The sequence below is a fragment of the Saccopteryx bilineata genome, chromosome 7 (genome assembly GCF_036850765.1).
Source record: "Saccopteryx bilineata isolate mSacBil1 chromosome 7, mSacBil1_pri_phased_curated, whole genome shotgun sequence".
Lineage (NCBI taxonomy): Eukaryota > Metazoa > Chordata > Mammalia > Chiroptera > Emballonuridae > Saccopteryx > Saccopteryx bilineata.
Genome location: NC_089496.1, coordinates 34,146,347 through 34,164,261, shown reverse-complemented (window position 1 = coordinate 34,164,261; position 17,915 = coordinate 34,146,347). Strand labels below are relative to the sequence as shown.

The 17,915-nt window shown below is 36.0% G+C and overlaps 1 protein-coding gene across 3 annotated transcripts in view; it reads left to right on the top strand.

The window, feature by feature from the left end:
• The window catches only part of DGKB (diacylglycerol kinase beta), a 647,089-nt gene extending 632,969 nt beyond the window's left edge, over nucleotides 1-14,120 (top strand). For all 3 annotated transcript variants that reach the window (XM_066239339.1, XM_066239338.1, XM_066239340.1), the window contains one exon: nucleotides 11,921-14,120. In XM_066239339.1, the coding sequence (XP_066095436.1) occupies nucleotides 11,921-12,028 (108 nt within the window). In that variant the 3' untranslated portion in view covers nucleotides 12,029-14,120. The remainder of the gene's footprint in view (nucleotides 1-11,920) is intronic.
• Nucleotides 14,121-17,915: the final 3,795 nt, after the last annotated feature.

Sequence of the window (17,915 nt, the reverse complement as noted above, 5' to 3'; positions counted from 1 at the left end):
CCTGTACCTACTACCTAAATTAACTAATCACAGGCCTAGGACTGTAAAAGATTAGAAATTATACAGCCTTGTCTGACCAGGTGGTGGTAAAATGGATAGAGTGTCGGCCTGGGACTTTGGGACCCAGGTTCAAAACCCCAAAGTCACCGGTTTGATCACAAGCTCACCAGCTTGAGTGTGGGGTCATAGACATAAAACCCCATGGTCTCTGGCTTGAGCAAGCTGTCACTGGTTCAGCTGAAAACTCCCTGTCAAGGCACATGAGAAAGCAATCAATGAACAACTAAGGTGCCGCAGCAAAGAATTGATGCTTCTCATCTCTTTCTTCCAGTCTTTCTGACCCTGTCTGTCCCTCTCTCTGTCTCTCACTTTCTCACTTAAAAAAAGAAATTACGCAGCCTTACAACTGTTTTATTATAGAATCTCATTTTATTAAAACTTCTGTATATTCACTTTTTGTGAAATAGCCACCTTTTCTAGAACTTTTGCAGAAATTCACTATAGACTGATGTTAAAAATATGTTTTTCTCCTTGAAAGCAATGTTTTATGGAATTTTTATAAGGATGGAGGGAAAACACCACTTTGGGAAATTACTATGCAAAGTAAACAGTAGAGTTATCTGCAAGTTTACCGAACTCTTACCGAATCTCCCCAACCATTTCATTAAATCAATTAACTTTAAATAGTATGAAATAATATTGAATGCATCACGTTGATTTCCTGGAAATGAGTCTTGTTTTGAAAACTTGATAAGAATAGTGTTTTCTCATTAAAAGTTACACAGCCATTGTAACTTGACACTTGCTGGTTTTGTAGACATAAGCATTTTCAAGGAATCTTAAACTCTAATAGCTTAATTTAGAAGAGAAAAATAATTGACAAAGGAACATTTGTACTTCTAGTGATGAAAGACAGAGAGTAACCAAAATTATCAGTTAGAAAATGCTTACCAGGTAGGTATAGATACTGAATATTTTCCTGATGTGCTTAGAAATTGCATTTTGCCTAATGTTTAAATACAGAATAAAGATAAATCTTAGGGAAAGAAAATCAACATTTGCTATTTAATGAGTCTTATCTTGATATTTTGAGGAATAGATAATTAATTAACAATCTTCCCATCTTGACACATATTTGAATAAGCTGACTGCTGTTCTGATGGGTATATTTTTTAAGGTGTGAGCGGCAGTGAGACCCCAAAACCAGTTAAATAAAACACAAACTAAAAACATCCTTTTACCTAAGACTTTGTTGGTAAAGCTTTGCATAAATTTGCATTTCTAAAGCCCTCCCCCCCCCAAAGACTGGCACTTTAGTGTTTAGTTGGGCGTTATTTTGTGCGTTCCCTGTTACTTATGCATTAATTAGTTTTGTTTACCTGTGCATAATTTTTCCTAATTTCACAACAGTTGTTGTGTTTTTTTAATTGACAATGCAATTTACTGCTTGTGTGCTTTCTGGCTCCCAAACAGGAACGTTAAAGTGTAAAGCACCAGTTTTTTTAATTTCAGATTGTTACAAAACGGGACTGGTTGTGACTAATTTCCAATTAATTTGCGGTGGTTACGGAGAACAAAACAATTGCACCTACTAATTAAAATTTAAAATATTCCAAAGTGTCATCTTTAGGTGTCTGTGGAATATATAATTTCCATTTTGGTTCATTGCTGGATCTGTAACACCCGTGAGCTTGACAGCTCTATTAATTTAAAGGCTCAGTAATACCTATTAGTACAAAACATGAAAAAAAATACCATTAATCATTTATTTTAATTTTGCAGCTCTGTCATTTTCTCGTATGTTTTAAAATTATGATGACACCATAACGTGCGCAAATAAACCTGGGCGATGGGAAAACGGATCACACTACTTAGGAGAGATACTGAAGTACATTATTAGAGCTTAATTAATGCCAAACTGATTAGATTTGATTGCATTTTGCACAAAAATATTTTAAAGAATTTTCCTACCATGTTATATTGAAAAAGTTAATCCAAACATGTTATATTTAATGCAAAATGTACCTTTTCATAGTTCCCCTCTTTAATACATTCTATTTAAATACTGTGAAATTAACCTAAATTCTTCTTTTATTCATTTTGAAAACTAAATTAATCTAGTCGATAGTTTTAATTTTTAAAAGTTTGTTTCATTTCAGCTAAAATATGATAGTGTCTTTTATCTTCTAATTCTTTGGTTGGAACTCCTAACCCTAACTGAACACAATGTCCAAAAACACAAAAGGGCAAAAATTAAAATGAAAAATATACCAAGGGTGAAATACTTTACACATTTATATTAATTTGACCCAGGACTGCTACATATTCTAGAAGTTGTAAAATTGTATGCAGTTTACAGAATTTTGTCACTAACTTTCAAGAGGAGCAATTTTTAAAAAATATTCATATCAAGTTCAAAATGGAATATATTCCTCTGGAACGGGTAGTCTCCTACTCTATATGTACCATCAGACTAATGATAGTAGATGTGATTTTTCTTTCCTTCCAGAGCGGTTAGAGGTGTCTCCTCTCAGGATACAGACTAGAGCAGGTGTCAGGAACCTATGGCTCACAAGCCAGATGTGGCTCTTTTGGTGGCTGCACTTGGCTCTCAGACAAATCTATAATAAAAAAAATCACGTTAAAAATATAAAACATTCTCATGTATTACAATCCATTCATTTCCTACCGCTTATGTTCATGGTTGCAGGTGGCTGGAGCCAATCACAGCTGTCCTCTGGGATAACACCAAATTTTTATTGGATAATGCATAATGTAAGTGGGTCGTTGTATGGCTCTCATGGAGTTACATTTTAAATATGTGTTGTTCATGGCTCTCTCAGCCAAAAAGGTTCCCGACCCCTAGACTAGAGAATCATAAGGCCTAAGCCTGATTTTTCTCTCACGTTTGCCTGTGGTCACACTTTATCTGGTTCTTCATTGCATCTTGTCTATGAAATTAGGAAATATGGCTAAGACACTCTAAGATTTTTCTCAAAGAGCAACCCCCTCTATTGTAGAAAGTTTTAAAAGTAAAAGTTTCCTTATTATCTACTAACACAGAACAGGGTTCCATGTCTCCACAGAGATATTTCCAGGGTGACTTACCAATTTCAAATAAAATTTTGAATTAAAAATTCTTAATAAATAAATATACACTGAATGGAATTTAATAATTTATTGTTTTTATTTTCTTGAATATTCAGAACATAATTGCACCTGTTTCATTTGAGAAGGCAAAAATTTTAAAGGATTTTACATATTGTATTGTTTTATCCACACTACAGTTTTGTGGGGTGAACAAAATAGATATAATTAGATAGGATTTTCAAATCAATAAATAAAAATTAGGAGAATACAACTATTTTATCCAAGCTAAGTCATAAATGTCAGATTCATTATTTTATTTTCTCAACAAATATTTATTGAATTTCTTCTTGATAAAGGTACTGACCCTTTGCCCTAGAAGATTATAATGGAAACAACAACAATAAAGACATGATCTTTGAACTCAGTGAAGTTATACATTACCCAGAGTCACACAAATATAAAACTCCAGTAATGATATAAGTTCTATGAACAAAATGTTCATGGTGCTATGATCCTGTGGTACTGTCATAACATGGTACTGTGGTACTACGACAGGGTATAAAAAAGAAATTTGACCACCTCAAAGGATGTCTGAGAAAACTTTCCAGGGAACTCAAAACAGACCTGAGATGAGGCATATAACTAGGCATAAAAGGAGGGAAGATTGTCCTATCCAAAGGGAAAGAATGAGGGGGAAAGGAGCATGGTGGGCACAAGGATCTGAAAAATGACATGATAGATGTGGACCAGAAGGACGAGAGATGTAAGGTAAGGCAGGTGATTCAGTGGAATCAGAGCTGCAGGGCCTAGAAACTCACAGGAAGGATTGTTAGCTTTAGTTTAAGAGGCACATGAACTAAAGAGAGTTTAAGCAGGAGAGAGATGTGATCACATTGGCATGGTGATAAATCTGTCTGGGAGAGGAATGGATCATAAGGGAAGGTAATAACCAGTTAGGAGACTTTTGAATTTGTTCAGGTTTTCAAGTTGTGGTGGTAGGAAGATAAAAATTAAAAAGTCAAGAGATATAGAAAATATTTGAGGGATAAAATTGATAGACTGGTTATGGGAGATAAGGGGAAGGTGCCAAGGATGATCCAGACTTCTGGCTTGAGCAATTGAACAAATGATGGAACAATTCCTGGGAAAAGGAGAATCTGGATAATACCTAGTTTATTTTCTCTCTATTCCAATTTAACTCAATTAGATTATGCTCCTCAATCAATGTCCTAGGCACATTGTTAGGGAAATCAATTATCATTCCACCATCTGATATAATTTTTTATGGGTACCACGTCAAAATGTTTATTGCATTATCATGAAATAATTTAACCTTAACAGAATGTTTTAAAGTTATATGATGTTCCAAATAGCCAAGGGTATAGCTGAGTCTAGCTATTGGCTCATTAACATTATTTTTTGTAATATGTCAGTATGTGTTTATTGGTCTCCCTTGGTTTAAAAAAATTTCTATCTGTGAGTTAGTACATGTCCCACATGGATATTTTTTCTACCCTTTCCTTTTGATAGGAGTGGAACCTGTCATGTGTCTGGAATACTACCAGGTGCTTCTGGCCTCCTCAGAGAGAAGGCAGATGGCCATAATATGCCATCTCCCAATGTCACCCAAGGAATCCTGAAAGCCTTCTTGTCTCAGATAGGAGAGCAGTTAGCAAAATGTGTTCTCCTTTGGACTGAATCTAATGACACTAAAAATACTAGGTAGCATTTATTGAGCACATATATAACATGTATAGTCTCATTTGATACTTGTAATAGTCCTATAAAGCATGTGTATTATTATCTTCCTTTAGTAAACAGAGACTGAGGCTCAAAAATGTGAGAAACTTTGGCCAGTGGCCAAGCTGGATCTCAAACCCTTGCCTCATGTCTCAAGTTCATGATCTTAACCCCTATGCTATCTGAGGAAGACCATGTAGGGAAAAATATAAGAAATATTACTTATTAAGAGAGCAAAATTGCAAATAGTAAATATTGTGAATATTCTCTGGCCATAGCCAAGGATGCAAATATTTTTGTGTTATTTAGATTTGTTCTTTTTTTATTTTTATTTCTATTTCTATTTTTGTTTTTGTTTCTTTGGAGAGCCCCTATAAAAAGAAAAACAAGTACTGGGTTAAAGTTGTAGGTAAAATTTATCTATAGAGACATGAACATTATAAAAAGGTTTATTTTTTTTTTTTAATGTTGACCATCCCTGGCAGCCAACTTACAACCATAAAATATTTTGGAAGAGAGAACCAAATTTATATCTTTAAAAAGAATTCAATTCCAGGTATGAATATTTCTTCTGCAATGTGGCCAAATAGCTTTTAGGAAAAAGTTTCTCTTTTCTCGTTACCATTCATATTTAAAACTCCTGTGAATTTCATCAGCAAGTAAACTTCTCAAACCCATATTTTAAAGATTTATTGTAAATTCTTCTTAATGATTTCTCTGGATTTGATGTTAGATCAAAGACTATAACATTAAACTTGGAAATTACTATCATTTCAGAAAATAATGGCTGGAATCATAAAAACGCTGGCATAGAAATTTTGGAAAATGGTTATGTTTCATTGCTTTGCTTTTTGGCAGTTATGGACCCAAAAAATTTAGCGTGCTCTTTCTTCCCACTGTCATATGGCTCGGCTACATGCATGAATTAAAAGAATTCAAAATGGTTTTCTTTATTGGAAGGAGACAATCTTAGTTCAGAGTCAAGCTGGATAACTATTAATGTTCCAGATAATTGCAAAATTAAGCTATCCCCACAGATATTTTATGATATTTATTTGGATCTGAAAAGTCCATTCATTTTTAAGGTAGCTGAATAAATCCAGGGATAATGAACTCTGAAAAAGGTGAAGCAGGGGAAGAAAATATTGGTGAGACACAGGGAGATTATTTCAAAAGGAAAATGCTACCTGCTGAGGTAACTTTCTAAGAACTACAACTTTATTAAGCCCACCCTGGTACAAAGCAATAAAGAGATTGTGCATTTAAGCCAATTTTAATCAGTTGATGCATTACCAAAATTGGGAAGGCTAATCTATATTCTAATTGAGAATTTTCACAGAATGAATTCTGAATGGTGGCACGCAGTATAGCAAAAATATGCCCCATGAAATCACTTGTACTTTCACCCATTTTTTAGCTATTGACTCATTAATTATCATTTTAAATTATAATTTGTTTCTTCCACTGCATGCCTTATAATTCTTGATGTAATTTTCAGTATTTCACCATAATTACATCAGGAGTCAGCAAATTCTGCCCTTTGGGCCAAATCTGAGCAGTTACCTGTTTTTATATAGCCAAAGAGCTAAGAATATTCTTCTTTTTACAGTCTAAATGGTTGAAAAAATCCAAATAAGAATGTTAAAATTCAAATATTAGTTTCCATACGTATGCTTACTGGAGAACAGCCACACCCATTCATTTACATATAGTCTGTGGATTCGTCCACGCCACGGTGGCAAAGGTGAATAGTTACCGAGACTCTCTGGCTCACAAAGCCTAGATATTTGTCCCTTAGCCCTTTACAGAAAATGCTTGTCAACCTCTGAATTCCATCAACAACTACTAAAACATTCTGCTATGTATAGTCATAAATATAATGGTTTCTAGATTTAGAAATAGTGTAAACAATTCAGGAACTTAATCACTTATATGCAAGCCATCGTGACAAATGAAGGCTTGCCTGGCCGTGACACATGCAATTTGATGGTTTCTTCCTCATTAATAGAAGAAGAACAGGCCACGCAGAAGATTGATTAGCGATGTCTATGTGGTGGTGCTTCTTTCTAGCTTTTCTTTTACCTCTCTAGCTTCTTGTACTTAGACTTCTTCCTAGGACATCATTCCTCCGCTTCAGCCTCTAACATCAGTGTTCCTAGGTTACCCAGTCTAACCCCTGAGGGTCGGATTCACCACACTGTCCTTCAATAATCTCTTCTCAGTGGATAGTATTATAAACTCATCATCGCACCTAACTCTGTATCAAGACTTGTCCTCCCTTCTGAACACCAGACCTAATAATATCTGAAAGACGCTGAACATCTGCTTAAGCACATCACCCCCAGCACTGAGCCTCTTGGTTCCTACCCCAGCCAAAAAGGCACCTCTTTCTATAAAACTCATCACCACACACATAACAAACAAAGCTAAAGTCATGAAAAGCATACTAGACTTTTTCCCTTTTCCAAATTCCACACAACCAATCAGCTAGTATCGCGACCTATCGATTACCCCTCCCGGATAAGTTTGATCTGCCGCTGCCGGCACTGACGTCTGTTGCGCTGCTTTTCTGGGTTGTCTTGTCCTTCCAGCTGGTCTCCTGCCTCTGGCATGGCACCCGGCCCCTAATCTATGCTTCCAGAGTGCTGTTTCTAACACTCGGATTTAATTAAGCTCTGTCCTTCCACCACGATCTAACTGGCATTGCTTTGTGCTCACACTGCCCCCTAACACCTCTGTAGCCCAGTGTGTATCACAGCGTACCATTGCATGTGTTATTGTCATTGGACAAGCCTGTCTTCCACAGTGGCTGTATGTGCCGTTTTGCATTTCTGCCAGCAGTGTAGGAGAGTGTTACTCTCCACCCTCACCAGCCTTTGGTGTGGTCAGTGTGATCCTGTGTATTGTAAATCTCATCCTACGTGCACTCATTTGTTTTGCCAGAGAACACCCACTAATATGTTTTAAAGGGCATTATCAAAGGTAAACTCTCTAGATCCTTTTTTGACTGCAACAGTCTTCATCGTACCTCTGCATTTAATCAATACATTGACTAAGTATAAATTTCCAGGATAAAATTAACTCTTGCTCTGGGTTTTTTTTTTTTGTTTTTTTTTTTTTTTTAATTTTTATTTTTTTTTTTCATTTTTCTGAAGCTTGGAAACAGGGAGAGACAGTCAGACAGACTCCCGCATGCGCCCGACCGGGATCCACCCGGCACGCCCACCAGGGGCGATGCTCTGCCCACCAGGGGGCGATGCTCTGCCCATCCTGGGCGTCGCCATGTTGCGACCAGAGCCACTCTAGCGCCTGAGGCAGAGGCCACAGAGCCATCCCCAGCGCCCGGGCCATCTTTGCTCCAATGGAGCCCTGGCTGCGGGAGGGGAAGAGAGAGACAGAGAGGAAAGCGCGGCGGAGGGGTGGAGAAGCAAATGGGTGCTTCTCCTGTGTGCCCTGGCCGGGAATCGAACCCGGGTCCTCCGCACGCTAGGCCGACGCTCTACCGCTGAGCCAACCGGCCAGGGCCTGCTCTGGGGTTTGAAGGAGTTTCTCCATATTCTTTTATCACTAATGTTTTTTGAGAAGCCTCATGCCATGCTGATTTTAGTTTTTCTGTATAGACCTGGGTTTCCTCTCAGAGGGCATTTAGAATCTTGTTTTTAGCCCTGTGCTTTGAAATTTCACAACAATGTGTGACTTGAGCTGGACCGGACAGGGATGGAGGCAGAGAAGAGAGGGAATGTTCCCCAGGGTATGACTGGCAGGAAGGTACCCAGGTGGGAAACAGGGACGCTTGGGGGAGGAGTCAGCTATCAAAGCCTTTCTTGCCCTTACCAGCTTGAGTGGTGTAATGCCGGTTACTGAAAGCTGTTTGTTTTTGTCCTGTATTGTAAATTAAGGATGTTGACACCTACCTCCCAGGGTTGATGAGAAAATAAAATTAGGTAATATAAAAATAAAATAATGGAAAAGTTGTTCTTTTGGAAGTAGGTATGAGAACTCCTTGAGGAGAGAACAATGCCACCTTCAGATGCTCTGCTAAGCCCCGAGTTGGGTAGCCGTGGTCTCTAGGGAATGGATGTCCATCAGGGTGTTCAGATAATGTGAGAAGAGTCAACACTACCCTTGATAATAAAGGGTGATGGGAACATTCAATGCTGGAAAACAAGGAGCTAGGAAAGGAACTACCAGTGAATTGGGCCAGACCTGCTTGGAGCATGTCAGGGATGTCATGGACAAGAAAGGTGTAGATTTAATTTTTATAGAATTAATGTTAGAGTAAACATCTCTCTCTCTCTCTCTCTTTCTCTCTCCTCTCTCTAAAAAATGAATTTTAAAAACTTAAAGAAAAAGAAAGAGTTGTGCATTTTGACCACGGGACTGATTCAACAACAAAGAAGCCAGGTTATAGAAAATTTTAAAAATAGGACTGGCCATTATCCTGCTTAGAAACTGAAAACTAGAACATGGATTAAGTGTCCCATTGTGTCAAGAGCACCGAATGAGATACTGTGCTATTTTTGAAGACATGACATGTGATTTCTTTCAAAAAAGGATTGCCAATATAAAGATAGCCATAATCAAACAAAATTCAAAGAGCAAACAAAATCTCATACCTAATAATTTGTGTTGTTTGGGATATGATTTGTTATAAACTGATTCTAACTTTAAATGTACCTAGAAGAATGTATTTCTTCCATTGAAAATAATGACCTTGTTTCCCAGCATGTCCTATTACCATTGTACCCTCTAAAATATTTAGTCCAGCAACTGTGAATCAAATGTCTACCTTCTTACTTTCACTGCTAATGTTCTATTTGAAGCTAAGGTTATTATATAAGTAATATGTAATAAGTGCTTTCCCAGGTACTTATCTAAAAGTGATATTTTTGTATGAAAAGATTCATGCTCATGTTCAACATTTAAAAAATAGTGCCTTTCTGCTTAGCCTCCTTTTTCAGCATCTATATCATTATTGCATATACTTGTTAAATTTCTTACCTAATTGACTATACCTCTTGTGAGCAAAGAATGTATTCTCTATTTTTTTTTAAGTTTCTGGTACTGTGCCTAAAGCATAGTAGGGACTCAATCAATTTTGTTAAATGAATATATGAATGAATGATATGGTATTATATACTCAACAAAGCTAAGATTCAGAGGAATTTAAAATCAGTAGCATATAGTATGGCGTAATCTAAAACTGAAGTATTAAGACAGGAAATCTGGTAGATATCTCCTTGAATCTACATATACAGGTGCATTCTGGTATTTTAACTATATGGCTATCAATTCCCCAGTTCATAAGAGCAAAATAAAATAAAATTATATATCCACAGAGTTAGGGGCTGGTTTCGCCCAGTGACCCTTTACAGGTACAACTTCTTTTTACAGTTGAGAGAACACTGAATCCTCCCAGAATAACCTGATTTCAACAAAGTTTAATAAAGTTGTTCATTTTTTCAGGTTTTTGACATACTTCTGTCTTTCTAGACTGTGAAGTAAATCTCTATTTCCCAAAAGCCCCAGTGCCAATTTTAATGATCCTGTTCACGTGACGTACATTTGTGTGTGTGTGTGTGTATGTGTGTGTGTGTGTTTCATTTCTATTAGTGAATGACAAGTGAAGGATATTCATTTTAACTTGGAAATGTCAGGTACGCACTTTAAGAGATATATTTTTTCAGCTTTTAATGAGGTGGTGTTTTTTTTTGAAAGAAATACTCATCCCTGACTCCGGTATATGGGGGTGACAACTGATACTTAATAAGCGATGGCTCTTGTATTAGTCGCAGTTCTCTAAAGAAAATGTCTCAGATTGCTTTTGAAAACTCTTAGTGTCACTAGCCCAAAGGCAAGATGTGACCTTTTTATTACATAATGATAATCATTTATTATCTCACAATGTATCTTAAAGTCACAGACAAAATGCCACTTTGATAATTGCTTTCAATTAGCTTTGAGCATAGCATAGATTCACAAAATGTCTTCTCTAATTTAGACTTGAATGAGAGAAAATTGCAGACATAATCTACTTTAAGCTTGTCTCATTTAAGGCGACTCGTAGTTTTATATCAAAGAAATCAAAACGAGTAACTTTAAAAGTCTCTCACAAGTGTTTTAAGTAGGCTTTTCAATATTTGAGTCTATTCTATTACCAATTAATTAACAAATTAGAAAAGTAGTTCATCATTCCTGACCTTTTATTCATGTTAATTTGTGACTTTCAATTCTAATGATTGTTTTGAAGTTAAGCCTTGCAGTTCGTGTTGAAAGAGAGAAACAAGCTGATTAGTAAGATAAATAAGGCTTGCCTTGACCACCAAGTGCAGCTTGATACTTGGCTATAGCTGGGATTCTGAACTTTGTAATGGTGCATCCTTTCCTGCCTTAAATAAATGATACATAACTAATGGTCAACAAATTATATTACATAATCATTAAGCCTGACCAGGTGGTAGAGCAGTGGATAGAGCGTCGGACTGGGATGCAGAGCACCCAGGTTTGAGACCCTGAGGATGCCAGCTTGAGCGCGGGCTCATCTGGTTTGAGCAAAAGCTCACCAGCTTGGACCCAAGGTCGCTGGCTTGAGCAAGAGGTTACTCGGTCTGCTGAAGGCCCGCGGTCAAGGCACATATGAGAAAGCAATCAATGAACAACTAAGGTGTCGCAACAAAAGACTGATGATTGATGCTTCTCATCTCTCTTCATTCCTGTCTGTCTGTCCCTGTCTATCCCTCTCTCTGACTCTCTCTCTCTGTCTCTGTAAAAAATAAAAAAATTAAAAAAAATTATTAAACCTAAACAAGGAGTTTGGGCGTATAGTTACAAATGAGGTTAGAGGTAACATGATGATTAAAATGTGATTGCAGTTCATTGTTATGTGTTCTTAGTACCCTGAGCATTGAAATATGGTTTCAATGCATATCTTTATCTCTCTTAAAAATATTTTTGAAATAATAGCAACTCAGAAACTACATATTATATACTTGTGTTTCAGTAATTTATGGAATATTAATAACCTAACATTCTCAGAAATTGGTATTCTATCTGGAGATGACTCTCTTTCTCTCTTTTTTCTTTCCTCTAGATAAAAATTACACACAAGAACCAAGCCCCCATGCTGATGGGCCCTCCTCCAAAAACTGGGTTGTTCTGCTCCCTCGTCAAAAGAACAAGAAACCGAAGCAAGGAATAATCCTGTATGGCTTCATTCTTAGAGATCTAATTAGCATAATTGGGCCATGAAACACTTATCCTGGAAATCTTTGAATCATTTCAAGTCTCCTGCTTATGCAAAATCATGGAATTGGTTTAACAGTTTTTGTTACTGAGTTAATGTAAAATTCATCTATTAGAAAATTGGTCTCAGTTTTTATAGGCATCTTTGCATGTAGAAAACAGAAGTTTACATGAAGTGATACTGCATATTTTTGTTGCATGCATTCCCATAGGTTTTTATGTCTCTTGCCCATTCCTCCCCCAATTTTCATTTCCTAATCCATTATAAAAAAAAAAAAAAACCTTTTAAAGATAAAAAAAGAAATACCGTGGGAAATGTGATTTTCAGTGTGATTTCTATTATCAGTAAGCACTGATCAGTAATGCTACAGTGATCAAAATTGCAGATTGTATAGTGTTCCCTTTTAGAGTCAGTGTGTCAACCACTAGTCTTTGACTTGAGGATCAACTTTTCATTGAAAGATTTTATTAAATAGTTGTCATGATACCTTGCTATATCCAAATAACTTTCCTTTAACTTCTTAATGCTTCTGAGTGGAATTTAAAATATCAGGCATAAAATTTTCTTGTGCTATAAAGTAGAAAGTGGTTTTTGTTTTGTTCAGTTTTGTTTTTCATTCCAGAAATAAGTAAGAACATGTTACTTGGTAGTAAAGTGTGGTAAATACGACAAGCCTTATTCCTTTCTGCATGTGAATCTAGAATAATATTTATAACCACACCAGTAACCAAATAGTGTTTTAAACTATGTGCCTAATAAACTGTGTGTTCCCACCAAAGATTCAGAAAAAGATGCCTGAGAGAAATGTTTTAATGCATAATTAATTGTGGAGAAAATTTATGGTTTTTATGATTAATTTTGTGATGACTAAATCTCTGGAAGAGAGTGAACTACCCATTAATTATCATTGAAAATTTTCACCTTTCAGAAACACTAGGCCGTACAACACAAAGCTCAATATTATTAACTTAACAGAAGTAATGTATATGTAAAAAGCTGATTTCTTGCTTTTTGAGTCATTTAAAAATATGTGTCTGTAATTTTTAATGAATCAGTTAAGTACACTTGAAAAAGTAAATGATTGTATTAGTTCCTTTCTAATATAAATTGATACCTGTAATAATATTGAGCTCATTAAAACAAATCATGCATGCAGTTAACCTCCTCACTTACTCCACTCCCACCTCTATGACATTTCAAATGTTTATTTGGAAATAATGGCCTAAAAGATCATTGTTTAAGATACTCATGGCGTGGTTGGATTCTTTGATTGTTTAAAGAAATTATGGAATAACACTTTTCTTAGTGTTTCTTTTAACCTAGGATATGCAGTGAAACGCTATTCTGAGCAGTTTGGTATTATTCATTCATATTGACCTGCATCTCCTCATTGCATGTTTTATGTTTTCAAACATGCCATCAGGAAAACAAGTGCTTGAAATGCATGATTTATTAGTTACTTTCTCCACTCTGCATTAAAGTACTAATGATTTATCAGTTCTGGGTTTTTTTATTATTATTATTGATTCATTCATCTTTGAATAACAAATAGCATTCGGTGATGCTGTTGAACTCAATCCTGTGTGTGGATTTATGGATTTCAAGTAAAATTGCGATAATTGTGTCCTTTGGTTTGCAAACACAACCGAATACTGTTATATCAAGTCGCTATTCTCAAGTAATGTGTTATAATGAAAGATTGTGTATGAAGCACATTCTTTTCGTGTTCCAGGAACATTAGACGGTAAACATCAATCAACAATAAGTTTAATTGCTTTCAAAATAAAAGGTTATAACTTAGCATTCCCAGGAAAATTATTATTACAATTGCAAATGTAGCACAGCAATCACTTTCCCTAGTGTAATTTATTTTGAAAATGGTATTTGGAAGAACAGTAATCAAGACAAAAAGAAATTTCAAAAAAGTAACAAATGCATTACTGACATACTGTTACATAAAACACGCAGTTTTTGTATGTATTTATGGTTACAGGTAATAAATATTTTCACATAAACTGACAAAATTTTCTACAATGGTCAGGCAGACTTGTGTCAAAAACATATCCTGAAGCCACGAATTATTTTATGTTCAGTCCAACTTGCAATTATTTCTTGGCTACCTTTTTCAGTATATAGTTTGAAGGCAGCAACAGTTCATGAATCATTCTTAACAATCTGTGCAGTGGAAAGAACAATGGGATGAGACCAATGGAACGGCCAGCCTATAAGGCATCAATAATTGATACACTGGGTGCAGCTTTACTTCAGTGTAGCTACAAGACTGTAATTACTGATAACAGCAACCATCTTTTCAGTCAGTTGGAGTCACTGGTATCAATAATAAATGTTCAAATAACGATCAAATTTTACATTTCGTAACTCATTTCCTTAAGACACATGTGTGCTTGCCCTTCAAGTACACCTACCCCTGGGCTTTGGAAAGTCGTTTATACAAACTACTTGGATGGTTTTGAAATAAGAGACAATTTTCTCCCCATTTTTATGACAGCTGCAAGTGCAGACTCTTTAAGAAAATTGCTAAACTGAAAGTTTTAAGGTATATTAAAATATTGAATAATGGATGTACACTTTACAAGATAGAATCTGTTCTCACGTGTGTGTGGGTGAGTGTGTAAGTTGTTGAGTCAACCTCTTTTCAGGATAGTAGACACAGTGGCATAAAGTTTAAAGTGGACGAAGCTCTTCACTAAAAATTCACACTGAGCTTTCAAGGGTCGAAGGAAAAAAGAAAAGGAAACAGGCACTTTGCTAAGCATCATCCTACACTTAGTTGATAAACAGAGAAAGAGATTCCAAAATAAACCTGGATACCCATGTTTCTCCCAGGAACGAGGCGTCTACATAGAACCAAAAAATTGAAAGGATGTATTTTTCTACTTAGATGTATATACCGTGTGCATTTGATTCAAAAAGTGCGTGTCAGCTTATTATGGAGGAAGAAGACATATGATAGGAAGAAAAAAAAATAACATTTTAGAGGTTTTGCTCTTTAAATTGGTTAGGTGATTATAACCAGAATAAAGTAAAAGTCTCAGATATTTAGAGTCATCTACAGCAGGCAGAAATTTAAACCCAGTGAAAATTTAATGAATTACGTACTTGGTTTTGCATTTTGTACATTTCTCTCCATTCTTAGGGGGGATGGGCAGCAGTTGCAATATTCAAGAAAGAATCTGTTTTGAATCTCAAACTATATTCTACTTGAATGAGACAAAACTTTTACACAGTTCCATTCATTTGTATGTCAAAGTTACTTTGCTCTCTATTGGTTACAACAGGGAAAATGTACTGTTCATTGCATATATAACCCCAAATAATTATTCAAATACAGTACATATATCCTAAATTTTTTTAAATGAGCCCTTGTAATATACGTTTAGGATGTAAAATTTAAATAAACAAAACCAACAGAAACCTGCAAAAAGAGCTTTTATTATGTGAAAGGCAGAAATCACTCCTGAAATCTCCCAATTAAACTGCATTCTATTTAAATAATGTTTATGTAAACTCACATTGGAAGGATTCTGTACATCTTTATTGTGATTAAAAACATGGTATTCATTTGATTACGGTATCTTTTATTCTCTAAAAGTGTTATATATCGTATTCTGTTTTTTGAAATAAAAATGTTAACTGCTCAGATAAGTGTCATTCCTTAGCGCCATTTTGGCCGGATTGTGTCCATTAATGAACTCTTCGTGCAGCTGAAAGATGATCTACTCTGGCTTGGCATACCAGGCCCGCAACCCTGCCTTTCGTTGAGTCTGTCTATTTGGGGACCGAATTCTATGTTGGTAGGAGCCAGACCATACTATTTTGTAGTGCTTTGGCCCCAACTTGCTGCTGTGAGCATTATTCCAGCAACTTCAGAGATTCCAGGAAAACCAGTACCAGATGATAGAACCATAGAGACTGAAAGACAAGAGCTGTGGTTCTGTGAGGATTTATATAAATTGTTTTTAATGAAACTGATTTCTAATTTTATTTTGTGTAATAGACGTCAATAAATGCCTCTTGGGCAATGACAAGGTACGAGATATATTATGGGGGGCAGCAGCAATTAAAGAAAAAAAATTAAATGATGTATCTCTTCTCCAAAAGTCTTCCTATGTGTTAGAAGAGATGAGTAAAGGAATGGCCCTATTACATGATGGCGAAAGGTAAGAACCAAGGTAAGCAAAATGTGACACATATTCAAAAGAGCAAAGATGATTTGGTTGAAGGGATTCATGAATACCATGAGAAAAGATAAGCCTGCAAATGGCTTCCCACAGTTGCTAGAGTTTTAGGATGAAGGGACTCCTGAATAAGATGTGAGTCAGGGCATGGGGATGGGAACCATGACCCAGATGCTACGTTGCCTCGTTTCATACAAAGGTGAGAGAATTTATAAATTAGGCATTTGGGTGGTGGTTCTTCTTTAAATCACTAGAGAAAAAAAGGAATAGAGGAGAAAGAAAGAGAGAGGCAAGAAAAAATAAAGAGTGGAGTAGCTAGGAAGGGAGGGAAAGAGAATAAAGGCAAACACCAAAATTAGGATTGACTATAAGAATTGATTCCCTGCCTGACCAGGTGGTGACGCTGTGGGTAGAGTGCCGGACTGGGATGCGGAGGACCCAGGTTCCAGACCCCAAGATCACCAGCTTGAGCGCGGGCTCATCTGGTCTGAGCAAAGCTCACCAGCTTGGACCCAAGGTCGCTGGCTCAAGCAAGGGGTTACACGGTCTGCTGTAGTCCCCTGGTCAAGGCACATATGAGAAAGCAATCAATGAACAACTAAGGTGTCGCAAGGAAAAACTGATGTTTGATGCTTCTCATCTCTCTCCGTTCCTGCCTGTCTATCCCTATCTATCCCTCTCTCTGACTTTCTCTTGTCTCTGTAGAAAAAAAAAAAAAAAGAATTGATTTTCCATTCTGGAAGAGAAATAATAATCAGTTCCCAGGTATTCTGGTTTATAAAGCCTCAAAGCAATATCTGACCATAATACATTTTCAGGAAGCATTGATGACAAAATATTTTAATAATATAAGGAATTTTATAAACTCTAAAACTTATAGAATACTAAAGTAATAGAAAATGCTAATTAGGAAATGTACTGATGCTAAATATATTGAAAAATTAAATATCAAAATATACATACAAGATAATTCAATTTTAAAGTTAGTAATAGAGTAATAAAAAATGTTCCTAATATAAAATGGTCTAACATCTTACAATGGAGGCGGAGTCATTAACTGGTACAGAAGGCTTTCCCAATTCTGCTGTCCAACATCCATTCCTAAAGTCAGTTGGTCTTAGAAAAAAAACCATTGCTAATTAAAATTGTGTTAATAATAATAGTACTCAAGGTTTTAGAGTTTATAGCACATTGTTGAAAAATTAGAAAATATGTTTGGGTTCAAAGAAGACTATGCAGATTATATGTCTACTATTTTTTCTACTGTATCCCCATTTATAGGATCCTGTATCTTTAAGTGGTACCCACCAGTCAGAAAGAACGCTTCTATATCTTTCTTGCAATTCATAGACTTTAAAGGAGTAGAAAATTTAAACACGGCACAGCCCACAAAATGTTCTTTCAACATTGTGTTAAAATATTGAAGAGCATTCTATTGGTAAGCTCCCTGTTCATTTCAAACTTCCTAGTGAAGGGCAGTATGTTGAGAGCTTAGGCATGAGGACTTCAAGACCACACATGATTATAACTCTTGAATTTACCTCTTTGCTGTGAAGCCCCACAAGGTATTCAAGTCCTGTGTGCCTCCGTTTCTCATGCTAATAAAGGTATAGTAGACGTTCTGCTCTACAAAAAAAAAATCC